Raw genomic sequence first — 14,468 nt, 5'->3', positions numbered from 1 at the left:
CCCCCCCGCGGGTGGAGTACCGGGTGCTTAATAACAAGACGTAAATAGCCAACATCTTTTTTTAATTACCTACATTTAGAACTAGGTATTTATGTTAGTGTCTAATAAGGAAGGAGGTCTTATTTATTCTTATTTATTTATGCATATATTTGTTATATTTATTTTCATATTTATTACAGCATACATTTATTCTTTTTTAAACATGTATTTGATTCTGTAGACACATATATGTATATATATTCATGTGTTTATTAATGCACATATTAATGTATTCTCTAATTTATTCAGAAGTTAAAAGTAGCCTGCAATAGTACAAATTCCACACTGCCAAAGAAAAAAACATGTTAAATATTTTACTTGTCTCAACCAAAGAAGAAGCAGCGCCCTCTGCTGATGAAAGACGAGAATAAAAAGCTTTTTTTGCTCTTTTTTTTACTCTCAGGTAAGTGCGGTCTAATTATGCGCTATGTAATGAATGAACCTCGTTATATTTTGTTTTACAATTTGCCTGATATTAAAGGTTTTACATGATAATATATCGTTTTGCGCAATAGGCCTACTGAAACTATCTATGAAATTCAGTAACATAGGTCTGATTTCTCTGAAATGGGTTTAAAATGCGATCAGACTACTGATTTGACATGTTTAGACCTTGGAGAAATGCGATGTGTAAATATGTAGGCTACTACTGTTAAGAGGGCGCAGGGTCGCTAATTATGTTTTTAATCCCTCATCAGATCATCTGACCAGGCTGGTGTGTAGATGTTGTTACTACAGTGTAAAGTGGAAATTCGAGGTCTAAATAGGCTTTAGATATGTAAACAGAATGAGTTTTAATGTGTGTCAAGTACACCACTATCAAACCAATAAGTGCAGCTTTTAGTACATCTCTGGGGATGTGTGTGTGTCTTCAAAATGGATGGTGTGCTTTCAATTGTTTGTCTTTTCTTGTAGAAAATTGAATCTGTGCCCCCCTTTAGGTTTGAGCCTATTATTAATTATTAATATTTCTTCATATTTTACTACACCAAGTCAAGTTTAAAACATGGAGAGAAAAAGATATGAATGCAGTGTTTGGAACAAAACATCCAACCTGACCATATGAAGCTTCATGCAACAAAGGAGATGTACTTCGATGAGTGTGGCAAAAGCTACAACTTCACACAGCTACACCCACCTCAAGCAGCATCAGGTTCCCAGAACCCCCTTGGATAGGCCGGGAGAGGCCAAGCTCTAGCAAAGGGATGTGGAAAGGCCTGTTAGTTGTCACATTCTGCAAGTACGCTGGACGGTCATTTAGATGGCTTCTTGAAAAAGATGTCCGCCTGGGTTGTACAGTCGCTCCACCTGAATATTTATTGCTAGAAGGGTGAGGTGAGAAGAATGAACGTCTAAAGTGGCAAACGCAGCACATGCAGCAAATTCTGGAGTTAGCTACAGAGGTCCCTTCTGTCATATTGACAAAAGGTCGGAGGTAAGATAACTGGGTCATCTGGGTCATCTTTTAGATCCTTTAATTTACAATTACATTACAATTTCTGTTTGGTTTATGGAAAAATTAAGCACCTTCAATAAACATCAATGTTTGCTCTGTACAAAAGCTTACGCTTTAGACATGATAACCGCTCACAGAAGATGTTGAGCAGTAATCAGTCTAGTGTTGCAGAAGTGTATCAGGTATGTGTGATTGTTCTACAGTTGTATTTCATTTCTGCAGAAAAAGGAACAAAAGCTAGAAGAAAGAAAAGACGGCTGAATCTACGATTTCCAAGTTCCAGCATGATCTTGACTTTGCAAGTTATGCCGGATTGTTGGCGGCTGCAGGTAATATTATGCTGAAATGAATGTACATTTATTCACTTTTGAAGTGATCAAAATAACTGAATGCAACACCTTCAAAACCGGAAGTAGTGGATTTTCTTGTGGCTGGGCAACATGTAAAGATTTCCTGGCTTCCAGCAGCTTTGTCCTTTGAGGGTGTGTCCCTCTTATGCTCTCCACCACACTGAGGTACTTAGCAGGCCGCACATGGCCTCAGTGATTTATTTGACATCACTGGTTTGGTTGTTGGTCTAGGGGGCGGTGCCACAGGAATGAAGCCAGGGCGTGATGTTCCATACAGTTTCATGGCTGGTCCAGGGGTAGAGGTGCTGCTGCCACTCTGGGTTGTATGTGTGTGGCCACGGCGGGCTTTGGCTGAATGGGCCGGTGTACAGGCGTTGGTTCTTCTAACCTGCAAATATAAGACGTACATGTGATTATACATTGTATTATGATTTATGTGCATTAACTTTTAGCTTTCCAACAAGTGAAATTTAAGTGCTTAAACATCCAATTACTGACCCAGCCCAACCCTGCCTAGATTCCAAGATCGGGCTTGGTCAGGGTGGGATGGCCATGAGCAAATGGTACTTATCATCACCAGCTTTTAATAGGTGGTTACACATAAGGCCTACTGAATTTTGAATATGCTGTTATTCATTTAATTATTTATTGATACCTTAATTATATATTTCTATGTTTATTTTTTTCATTACATGTATACATTTAAATTTTTTAGACAAAAGTCAATTTTCATACATTGTTAATTTGCATCCTCCGACATGCAGATTCCTTTTATTTCAAAGCTATTCAGTCAGGAATAATCTTGAAGAACAAGAATATTAAATTCTTGGTTAAAAATGGAATCATCATAAAAAAAATTAATTTACTAAAAATGTAAACTGAACACTAACACCAAGCCATGAAACTATGCACTTATGTCTGAATTTATTTTTATGTTATAGCCCAACCCCTATGCTCTGTTTTTTTTTTAACTGTTTTTATTATAGCTTGGAAATTTTTCAAGTACCTTATTTTTCCAATTCTTCAACGGAAACTGAAATGCACAAGCTTCAGTGTGAGAAATGGTTACTCTATTCTTTTTACTTTTGTGTTTGTTGTAAATGTTTACTTTTTATCCAAACAATGTGATTGTATTTATAATGTGTATTATTTTCTAGTGTATGGGGCCCCTTTAAAAAAGCTTTAAATAGCTTACCAGGGTGTCCCATTTCACATATCTGCAGTATGTGTTATGATTTACTTCCTCATTCTTTGGGGGAGAGTTATATTATTATTATTATTATTATTATTATTATTATTATTATTATTATTATTATTATTATTATTGTGTTGTTGAACACTGTCACTGTAAGAATGTTTATTTTTGTTATAAATAAAGTTGCAGATTCCATGCTGTTTCCTTTTCAGCTCTGTCTCCACTATAAAAAAGGAGCAGCGACCTCTGCTGACGAGAATAAAAAGCTTACAGCACCGGGTATTCCCAGGCGGTCTCCCATCCAAGTACTGACCCGGCCCGACCCTGCTTAGCTTCCGAGATCGGACGAGACCGGGCGTGTTCAGGGTGGTATGGCCGTAAACAAATTAAGCAAGAGAACATAAGCTATTTATAGATGGTAATCCAACATACTGACTGTTTTCAAATGTGTCTATATTAAAACTAAAAATTAATTATATTTTTTGAAAAGAAAAAATATATTCATTGAGTGTAGCCTATGGCTTAAACTATATGTTTATTCGTCCCGACCAGGAGGGACAGATGAAACATTACTCACGTCCCACTTTTAGCATACGCAATATCCTTTTTGTTTTAAAAAAAAAAGGATCAGGAGTAGAAAGGTCAACGTCCTTAGAAATCCTTTCCAAATTGTCACACTTATAATATTAACATGAGCCTGTCACTGGCAAAACGAGCCCCTTTGTGAATGTAAAGCTGGGCAATATCCCTAGCCAATAATTTGGATTGAAGCTTGTTTTTCGGTTGCCGACTGCAGATAGTTTAATGGACCAATTTCAAACATTGTTGTTCCCGGTAGTCATTAGACACAAAAACATAGTCAAATAAGGTCCCGGTAGAAAAAAAGTTAGTTACCCTTTAACAGTCCAAGCCTTTCAAGTAAATTATATATTAAATAGTGTTAATCCCATCATGTCTCAATCCTCAGAGCTGATATGAATGTGTATTTCCATATGTGTTAGCCTATCCCATAGCATAATAGATGTTAAATGATTTTTGTAAATGTTTATGTTTACCTGGTCTTGTTTGTCTTTTTGTGTAGGCTATAGCCTACATTGAGAGCAGCAAAAAGCCGTTTGTGTTCACACTTACTTTTCCATTAAAGCTGATTCTGATTCAGCTTGTTTTTACCATATTTAACATTATGCTTGTATTGTAATGCTAGTGTTTCGCATTATGCACGATGAAGTTATTAGTACTAGCCAAATTAATATATAAAAATGTATTTAAAATGCAATTGACTTTGAACATTCGTCTTACGGTTATACATGTTTTACATACATAGGCCTACTTTATACGTGTATTTGTAGGCTAATCATTAAAAATAGCTTGTAGAGATTTGTTTTAAGTGTGAGTGTGTTGTTTTAACATGTAAGGACTCTTTACTGTTTCTCGTTGCCACTGCAATTATATGAAATACTATTTAATTCCATTTAAACCACTGTGATTCAATGTGCCATAAAAAGAAAGAAAACGCGATAATGTGTCATTGGGCCACAAAAAAAGTATTGTCAGAAGTGGGATTCGAACCCACGCCTCCATTCGGAGACCAGAAGTCCCATTACTAGGAAGGTTTCTAACCTTGAGTCTGGCGCCTTAGACCGCTCGGCCATCCTGACAACTGTGCATAGATGAGCGCCAGTGGGCTGTTTGATTACTGTTAAGTGGTGGTCATACCTGTGGATTTGTATATTTACTGCGTTAAGAGGGTTTTAGTTATTACTACGTTATTAGTTTAGCAAAAGCGACCATGTTAACGAACACTTCAACAAACTTTAAACCGTGGCGTAGTTTCGCCGTCGACATGCTTTGGCTACAATCATAATAGGCTATTAAGGTCAGTTCAATTGATTGTTGGATTCAGTTGCAAAAATAATCAATATAGATAGGCAGCCTTAGTATTGTAAATGAAATGAGCAGACTCATCGAGCTCACATTGGAGGTCTGCTGTATAACAACAGTCATAGCTTGCGGAAATGTTTCGCCACCTATGGCTTGTGTTTCATCGTTTGCAATTGCTTGTGGCCGTACCACCCTGAACACGCCGGCCGCACGATCTTGTCTGATCTCAGAAGATAAACAGGGTCGAACCGGGTCAGTACTTGGAAGGGAGACCGGCTGATACCCGGTGCTGTAAGATTGTAATTGTCGTCTTTCATCCGCAGAGGGTGGTGCTCTTTCTTCTTTACTGGAGACAGAACTAACAAATATGGTGAATACAAATTAAACTATTGAAATATTGTATGTGCAGTTAATTTCATGTACGTTAAACTCAAAGGCTTGCCTTCTGTATCGCTATTTATCCGTGATTACAGTAATACGCGTACATATCCACCAGGGGCACTAGAAAGCTATCGGTATGTTATTTTCTGAGGCGAAGGCATGTCCCGCCCCACTCTACTTCACTCTGCCCCTGATTGGTTAGCCTGATATTCAATCCTAACCAATCCCACTCTTCTTGCCAAAACCTAACCAACCCAAGCAACGAAGGCTACGAGGAAAAAAAATGTTTTGCTTCCGGTTGTTGAAAGTGATTCCCCGCCCATTCTACTACATAACCACTACCAGTCATTCTTATGAAACAAAAAACATTGGACTGTATTCATTCCGCCGCTTTCAGCTGAAAACCTTTTGTACACAATCTGAGACACATTTTTGTCAAACATGTCGATTTACAGGAATGCCATTTGGTTTGTGAAAGGACTCCAGGAGTATACCAAGTAAGTAGGGGGCTCGGTACTGTGACCTTTCAATGTTATGTAGTCAAATCTCTTGTAGTTTTATGATTTGTGCAACATTTAACGTTACCTAATCATTGTACTATGAACCTTGAGAAGTACCTTCAGATACTACCCTCAATTTAAAAAAATATGTTGCTCTGTGGGTGATACAATTCTGACATTGTATCATACAATGTCAGAATTTTATCACCAACAGAGCAATGTTTGCATACTTGCAAACATACAATTTCTAAACTAGTCTATAAAATGTAAAAATAGTCAGTGGTGGAAGTAGTACTCAGACCTTTTACTTAAGTAAAAATACCCTTACCACATCATAAGAATACTATGTTACACGTAAGGTGCTGCATTTAAAATCTTAAATTTAAAAGGCTTACTTTCAAGTGAGTATTCAAAACGTAGCCTGTACTAAAGTAGTAAAGTACTCATTATGCAGAATGGCCAATTTCAGAATAACCATATTTTACAGGAATCTAATGGTTGATGCATTAATCTGTAATCATCACTAATGTTACAGCTGGAGCTAGTTTTAACTTCTAAATATACTGATGGCTCGCTCAATCTATAATAACACATCACAGTTTATTAGTGCATTTTTCATTTGGTTAACTCAGTAACTTATGTTGTCAAATAAATGGAGTGGAGTAAAATGTATTGGCTTCCAAAGTGTAGCGGGGTAGAAGTATAAAGTAAAGTTTGCTTGATCCAATTATTAATTAATTAGAAAAAAGCATTGTCTTGTCAATGAATGCTTGATTCATTATTCGTTAAAGCACTATCCATATCCATATATCCTTTCACCCATTTTGATGAGACCAGATCTTCACTGCAGACATTAGACCAGCAGGAGACAGCCGTTTAAATGGCTCAACCTCTGTATTACATCAGAATATGTGATAATATTGGTGACAGTGCATGTGTATTGTTTTCAATGTACTTATCCTAACAGGAGTGGCTATGAAGCTGCAGCGAAGCATTTTGCGCCAGCAGACCTGGATGTAAACCTGAGTGGGAGGTCCTTCATGATAACTGGTGCCAACAGTGGGATAGGCAAAGCAACAGCACAGGAAATAGCCAACAGAGGTAAGTGTTTGAACGTCAACAGTTAAAAAGTTACTAGTTATTCCCCCAGAGGTGAGTACAGAGGTTACTAGAGCTATCCTCTCTCAAAACCGTTTAATTGTATGAAAGTGATATCTTTAAACAAAATCTTAAAATCTACATTTCCAGCCTGGCATTTGATTAGAATTTTTTTTGATATTGTATGCTTTTGTCTTTACCTATTTTTTTAAATTCAAATTATACTTGTTTTCTCCACGTTTTAGTCTTCATACTGTTTCTACCAGCTTTTGCCATTTGTCTGTAAACCACTACCAACAGCCTATACCAGTAAAGTTTAATTCATTGATTGACACCTAATCAATACAGACCTTTTTCTGACAATAATTACAAGAAGAGGTGATAGAAGTTACTGCTGGCTTGTTCACTGATATGTATTTATTTTTGAGTCTGCAGGGGGAACTATTCACATGGTGTGTCGAAACAAGGGGCGAGCAGAAGCAGCCAAAGATGAAATTGTGGAACGGAGTAAAAATCAGGTGAGAAATCTGTTGCCTGTCCAAGTGGGGGCTTAATGACATAGGGTGTCGTACGTTCCGTTTGTAAAGCCCTCCGAGGAAAATGGGTGATTTTTGGGTTTTTATAAATAAACTTGACGGACTGCGGAATCTCTTTGCTCGTGGATAGCTGGAACAAAGTACTTCAGTACATTCAAGTTTCGCTTTTATTTTATGTTTTCGTCCAAAACAATGTAATGTCTAGACTGGTTTAATAGGCAAGGTGAGGCAAGGCAGCTTAATATGTATAGCACATTTCAGCAACAGGGCAATTATAAGTGCTTTACATAAAAACAATAAAAAAAAGAAGATAAAACACAAGACTATAAGTTACAGTGCAATAAAAGAAATTCAACTTTAAAGAAATCAACAACCATTTAAAGAAAAGCATCAAAGAGAAAGGTCCTCAGCCTTGATTTAAAAGAACTGAGTAGCAGCGGACCTGCGGTTCTCTGGGAGTTTGTTCCAGATATGAGGAGCATAGAAGCTGAACGCTGCTTCCCGTTGTTTAGTTCTGACTCTGGGGAGAGTACATACTCTGATTCTGACTCTGGGGAGAGTACATACAACATACAACCAAATATATAACAGGGGAGTAAAGCAAAACCTAACCGTTTGTATTGTCTCAGAATAAATATATAATGTTGCGCAGTTTGGTTATTATAAATGATACTTTTTTTATATTTTATATATATTACATTTTAAGACATTGAATGGATGCTACTGAAAATCATTTACTTCATGTCAAAACACATTATGCAATACTTATGCTGTAACTGAATATACAAGCTTAACTGTTGTAGGTAGAGCCAACACATAACAACACAACACACATGGTGTTTATCAATATTTCTGATACATTTGTGCAGTACACAGTATATTTTGGCAGACATGCAAAAATAAATGGCAATGTCTTTACATTGCACTGTTAGTTTGGAGAGGACAAGTCAAACATCTACTTTTTATTAAAATGTATCTTTATCTGCAAGGGCCCAGCCCATTTTTTTTTGGTCACTGAGATAAATGTGGTCATTCTGTGATGAAATGATTCACCTAACTGAATTCAGTCAGCAAAATTCCTCAGCAAATCAGATCAAGACCTCCCTCTGTCTTGATTAAATTTGCTGTGTGAAAAGGTATACTAAATTATATATGAATTAGTATTACGACATATATGCAACAGTAGAATGATCCTAAATTCTGAGATCATCAGCTTTAGAAGCAACCACCTGCAAAAGCCTGTAATTTTTAACAACGTCGCACAAGTGTAACTATCACGTAAGGAAATGTCCTCTTTTATGTTCCTAAACCTTTTTAAGAGAAAGTAAAATATCAGTCCCTTATGTTCATGTTTCCGGTTTATTCCCAGAATGTTCACGTCCACATCGTTGACATGTCCAGCGCAAGACAAGTGTGGGAGTTCGCCCAGAACTTCTTACAAAGCAATGCCGTGCATGTACTGGTAGGTGTTGAAGATATGGGTTGGTTCACCTGTAATGCACACACTGGTTTTTATCATAATTGAATTACTTGTTGTGTTAACCAGATTAACAACGCTGGCTGTATGGTCAACCAGAGAGAGTTAACTGAGGAGGGTTTGGAGAAGAACTTTGCCACTAATACACTTGGTAAGTATTTTCAAATGCTAGTTCCAGTGCAATACCTGAGTTGAATTGTTCCCACATTTTTAAGATCTTTTTCCAAAATCGGGCCCTTTGTCCCCACACTTCCTTTTTCACAAATTTGTATCAGATTTGATCCCCCCTTCTCCCAATTTGGGGTCAGGTTAAGCCTAACCCTAATTTCGAGAAAATTCTTAGAAATGTGGGAACATAGGGAAGTTCACGTACCAATTTTGAAACAATAATTTCTTTGGATACCTTACTTTAAGAAATGCAAACATGTTTTGACGAAGGAAGCCAATGTTTTTAAATCTTTTAAACAACAACCTATTCATATTTCGATTCCAATCATGAACTATGACCTTGTCCATGATCTGATCGTAGACAAGGGTAAACTACAAAATCTGACAACTTTCAGTACTTAAAATTTTTTTTTTTTTAAACTAAGCAACACATTTCATTCAGCACCAGTGTTAAGAAGGAGGGTTTGGTTTCTGGATTTGAGTGCTCTCATTATGGGGAATCGGTTGGACTGCAAGAGCCCGTAAACATCAATCCGCTTAAGGTGCTTTAATCAATGCCTTGCGTTTTTTAAGCTACAACATTATTTGTCACAAACAGCAAACATCTCCTTACCGTCTGCTAGCTGCCTGTCCCCTGAACACACTGTAAAAAAAAACGTGGTCTCTGTAGACAGCCCAGGGTCTACAAATGGCAACAAAAACAAACTGTGCCAACCTGCAGCCCCAAAAAGTGTTCCAGCCAATAACCGACAATATGAGTTTGGATTCTCCGCTACAGCAGATAAGTGTTTCTGAACTAGCTTCTGTGCTTTCCTTTATTTCCAGGTACATACATTCTCACCACAGCATTGATACCTGCACTGAAGAAGGTTGAAGACCCAAGAGTGGTGGGTTGAATTGCAATTGTTGCGTCAAAAGGCGCACAAATACATTTCGGAAAGATGCTTTTACTGTCTGATTTTATCACAGACAGGCAGACTGTGCGTACGTTTTAAGCTTTTTTAAAAAAGTATAAAAAAATACATTTGCTACAATCTCCTCTCAGGTCACGGTGTCGTCAGGCGGCATGCTCACACAGAAGCTGAACGTGGACGACCTCCAGTTTGAGAAGGGGACGTTTGATGGCACCATGGCCTACGCTCAGAACAAAGTAAAGGAGACTGATGTGCAACTGCACTATATGATTGTGGCAGGTATCCGTGTTTGCTGAAGTGTTTTTGTGTTGTCATTTTGACAGAGACAGCAGGTGATAATGACAGACAGATGGGCTTCTCAGCACAAAGAGATCCACTTCTCCTCCATGCACCCTGGCTGGGCAGACACACCAGGTACACAAAAGAAAGGAGATTATATTTCTTTATTTCTGTGTCATTTCATTAAATATGACCTTGTAAAATAAACCATTATACTCACAAGTCCAGGAGGCAGGGAAGCATTTTACTGTAGCAGAATGTGTCTGAAGAGCTGTAGATCATAATATCAGGACGGATGCATTTGATCATCTGCCAAAAGGCCAATTCCCAGCAATTATTTTACTGATTATTGTTAGTGAAAGCAAAATGAGATAATAGACAATAGAAATAGATAATAGATTGAATCTTGTGGTTTTGATTTGTTAGGTTTTTTGGAGTTCCCATCTTTGAACTCCTACCTCAACTCAATGCAAAGCAAAGGAATCTTATTTATGGTGCTCACAATATTATAAAATGACGTTTTAGTATCAAAAACAATGTTTCAGTTAATGTGGATGATCAACAGATTTAACTTTCGATAGTTTTCTTTTAGACTCTGCCGTGGTAATTTTAAAGTACTGGTTTCTAGGCACAGCTTAAAAGGCCTATATAATAATAAATTATAATATATAAATTATATACTCTAAATAATTTATAAGATATAACAATGCTGTGATAAAGATAAAGACACTACACTAACATATGACTAGCAGGTGGCATGTGGCAGAAAAGGTTGGTTCTGTGATTTGCAATTTAGTTTTTTTGTCTCTGTAGCTGTCCAGACGTCCATGCCTTCATTCCACGCTAAGATGCAGTCCAAACTGAGGACGGAGGCCATGGGGGCCGACACCTCGGTGTGGCTCGCTGTGTCTGCGGCAGCCGTGAAGCAGCCGAGCGGTCTCTTCTTCCAGGGTATTTTTATTTCTGCTATCACAACATTTTAACTGGATAATAGACCAAGAGTCAAACCATAGATATAACCGAGAATGAATAAATACTTCTTTACAAGTAAAAGTGCTGCTATGTAACTGTTACCTAAGTAAAAGTAAAGATGTATTTCAAGCTAAAAGTATCAAAAGAAAAAGTACACAACACTCCTTTTTTTACAGCAGACATTTCTACTTGCCAAAGCAGGAAAAGCACAGTTGTAATAAGTAACATTAACAATGGCTTAGTTAGAGTAAGTGTCCCAGTAAGCTGTTTCAGTGAGCCAGCATTCACAATACCAGGAGCTCCTTTAAATAAAATACAGCCATCATTAATAAAATAAAAATATTCTATAAAGTCCCATTAAATATTATATTATTTGATCAGTAAAGCTAATGAAATATTGTGTAATAATGTTTCTTTTTCGACATACCATTACTTTTTAAATGGCTTTTTTCAACAACCAACAAGTAGTCACTTCAGAATCTGACCCAGGTTTGATACCCAGTCCAGGCTGGACTTTTTCATGAGTTTTTTTCAACATATTATACCATAACTTTATCACTTTATTCAACATACTGTACCATGATCTTTTTTGATATACTATACCATAATTTTGTCATCACTTTTTGGACATATTTATACCATGATTTTGTTTATACACTATAGTATGACTATGACTTTTTTTGACATATTATACCATGAATGTTTTTGACATCCAGTACGTACTATAACTTTTGTATCTATTATTATATGTACTATGTAATTTGCGTTGTTGTGGAAGTATATATCATTTTTATAAATGTATGTTTGGTCACATTTCATAAGCTGATCATATGTTTTGAGTGTGAAATTTTAATTTGAAAACTAGTAACTAAAGATACTGATGGAGACAAAACATTATATAGGAACTGATATCAAAGCACTGAACTGAATGAAGGCTTCCTGTAAAGGGAGGAGAGCGGCTGGGACACAATTATGATGTGATTGTATTCAATCGTCAAGGGCGATGCCTCATTGTTCATGTTCCTATGGTACCGCAAGACCTTTAAATTGTTCCGGATTTCTACAATCAACTCTCTGAATATGATCATTCTGCAAAACATTTTTGTGTTTCAGTGTCTCTAATGCTCATGTGTTTTTTGTTTGGTTTTTTTCTAGATCGCAAAGCGGTGGCGACCCACCTGGCGCTGGCCTCCACCAGGTCCACACCACAGGAGGAGGAGAAGCTCCTGGCTGCGCTGGAGGAGTTTGCCCTAAAGTTCAAACCTCAACAGGCCTAGCTCTGTGAATGCACTTGTCTCTTTAAAACCAAACACTCCTAAATAATTACTAATGTTTACAAAATCATGTTGTTTTATTTAAAATGTAGAGGATGCTTTTTCACATTTTTGACTGATACTTTAAAGAACAAAAACTGAAGTAAAGGTGTCTTTTTGTCTACTAATAAAACAAAAATGCAAAGTTCTATATTCATTTGTGTAAACTTGACTGTTAAATTATCTGCCGTTTTGTTTGGTAGCAGGGTGGTGGATGTTCAGGTTGGGATATTTTCATATTAAATATTTGGCTTTTCTTGTGCATCTTGTAAAGCCATAGTAAGAAAATGTCCTAATTTTTGTACTTCACAAAAATATCCAGGTACTTAAATAGCTTGGGTCCCCGAAGCTTTAACGGAGATACAATATTAAGTCTTAATATTCTATAGTAAAATGGCCGAATGATATGCACTTCACTAATGTCATTTTCACTTTAATGTTGTAAATAAAAATACCAAACATCAGCAGGTTTCAGATTTGCTGCTTTCGTTCCCATTTTATATGAACTGAATATTTTTAGAATTTTGACTGTTAGTCCCACAAAATAATAATTTGAGAGGATCACTTTGTGGTCCATTATTTGGACATTTTACTTTGTTAATGTTTTTGACAGTTCATTGAGAGATTCATCCCCAAAAACTAAATTACTGTGTACTTTCAATGAAATAGGTGTAATTTGCTGAATATTAGGCTATGTGTCTACTGTGGCATAAAATAAGAATCAAATGATTATTTGGTATTATTTGGAATCTTATTTGTAAACCACATACTGGGACTATTTTCAGCTCCCTCTGCTTAATTTTATTCCGTTGGCTTCAATTTTTAACATTGTAGGCCTATGTCTCGTTAAGTCTATTGCCTAATTGTATATTTTTTTGTCTGTGTTGTTTTAATTTTACTTTGGGCTGCATAAAGTTGAGTTGAGCAGAAGAGAGTACATGTGTCAAGTAGACTATAATTCAGCAGCACTTCACACACTTTACAGAGGCATTTCACACTGCCAAATGAATGACTTAAAGTAGTTCTTCGATACAGAGCAAGAATCCACACTGCCAAATAAAAACATGTTGTATTTTTTCTCTAGTGCTGTTTCTCCATAGACTGTATATTTATTAATATTAACGGTCTATGTGTTAATGCTGTCTCCGCCAAAGAAGGAGCAGCGACCTCTGCTGATGAAAGACGAGAATAAAAAGATTACAGCACCGGGTATTCCCGGGGTTGAGTTCAATGATTCCTCGGACAATAGTGTACGTCACACAAAACTCTACCTTAAATGGGTCACCAGGTGTGAAAGGGGCGTGGCCTACGCATAAGGGGCGGGCCAAACCATCACTTATGACAATAAAAGTTCTTAGCTGAGTTCACTGATACCTCACACAATACTCTACATCAAATGGGTCATTAGTAATGAAAGGGGCGTGGCTAACGTATAGGGGTCAGGTCAAACCATCACCAATCAAAAAGCAACTCTCTGCTGAGGTCAGTGTTATGTCACACAGGACTCAACCTTAAACAGTTCAAAAGTGATAAAAGGGGGCGTGGCCTGTGTACATGGGTGTAGTAAAATATAAAGCATATTCTAAGTTTCATGTGAATAGGTTCATATAATTTCCAAAAGGAAGTTGACCGCAACAGAGGAAGATGTACTATAGTAAATAGTAAACTATTTCTGTAAAGGGCTACTGTATGTTCATCAATGTGATTTGATAAACAAGACAAACGACTCACAACTGGTCGAGTAGGAGGCCCTGCTCTTTTAATGTCATTTATACATACATGGTTACATTAATGGACACACTGAAACACACAACAATGTCTGTTATCTCTCCTGCAACACTAAAATAAACCACTGGCCTCAGATGATTCATTCCTTTTGACTGGTACAGAAGTGTATGTATTGTTTATC

The 14,468-nt window shown here is 36.9% G+C and overlaps 1 protein-coding gene, 1 long non-coding RNA gene and 2 other non-coding genes across 4 annotated transcripts; 1 reads left to right on the top strand and 3 right to left on the bottom strand.

The window, feature by feature from the left end:
* Window positions 1-2,898: 2,898 nt before the first annotated feature.
* On the bottom strand, window positions 2,899-12,783 carry LOC117952996. Its single transcript, XR_004658549.1, has 3 exons — window positions 12,685-12,783; window positions 3,059-3,062; window positions 2,899-2,913 (listed from the first exon to the last, which is right to left on the bottom strand). It is a non-coding gene; the product is annotated as an uncharacterized LOC117952996 (long non-coding RNA).
* LOC117953544 lies at window positions 3,305-3,423 on the bottom strand. The gene has a single exon (XR_004658638.1). It is a non-coding gene; the product is annotated as a 5S ribosomal RNA (ribosomal RNA).
* On the bottom strand, window positions 4,589-4,698 carry trnal-caa. The gene is made up of 2 exons: window positions 4,661-4,698; window positions 4,589-4,634 (listed from the first exon to the last, which is right to left on the bottom strand). It is a non-coding gene; the product is annotated as a tRNA-Leu (tRNA).
* Window positions 5,565-12,645, top strand: dhrs12 (dehydrogenase/reductase (SDR family) member 12). Its single transcript, XM_034885688.1, has 10 exons — window positions 5,565-5,799; window positions 6,770-6,903; window positions 7,336-7,418; window positions 8,806-8,898; window positions 8,983-9,064; window positions 9,907-9,968; window positions 10,127-10,231; window positions 10,319-10,409; window positions 11,088-11,225; window positions 12,402-12,645. The coding sequence occupies exons 1-10, from the start codon at window positions 5,744-5,746 to the stop codon at window positions 12,521-12,523; spliced, it is 966 nt and encodes a 321-aa protein (XP_034741579.1). The 5' UTR covers window positions 5,565-5,743; the 3' UTR covers window positions 12,524-12,645.
* Window positions 12,784-14,468: the final 1,685 nt, after the last annotated feature.

The sequence above is a fragment of the Etheostoma cragini genome, chromosome 11, assembly GCF_013103735.1.
Source record: "Etheostoma cragini isolate CJK2018 chromosome 11, CSU_Ecrag_1.0, whole genome shotgun sequence".
In the NCBI taxonomy this organism is placed as follows: Eukaryota; Metazoa; Chordata; class Actinopteri; order Perciformes; family Percidae; genus Etheostoma; species Etheostoma cragini.
This window is presented reverse-complemented; position numbering and strand designations above follow the sequence as displayed.

Coding starts and splice junctions, on each gene's coding strand:
- dhrs12 (XM_034885688.1), top strand. CDS start 5,744: ATGTCGATTTACAGGAATGCCATTTGGTTTGTGAAAGGACTCCAGGAG. Junction 5,800..6,769: donor GGACTCCAGGAGTATACCAA/GTAAGTAGGGGG, acceptor TTATCCTAACAG/GAGTGGCTATGAAGCTGCAG. Junction 7,419..8,805: donor TGGAACGGAGTAAAAATCAG/GTGAGAAATCTG, acceptor GTTTATTCCCAG/AATGTTCACGTCCACATCGT.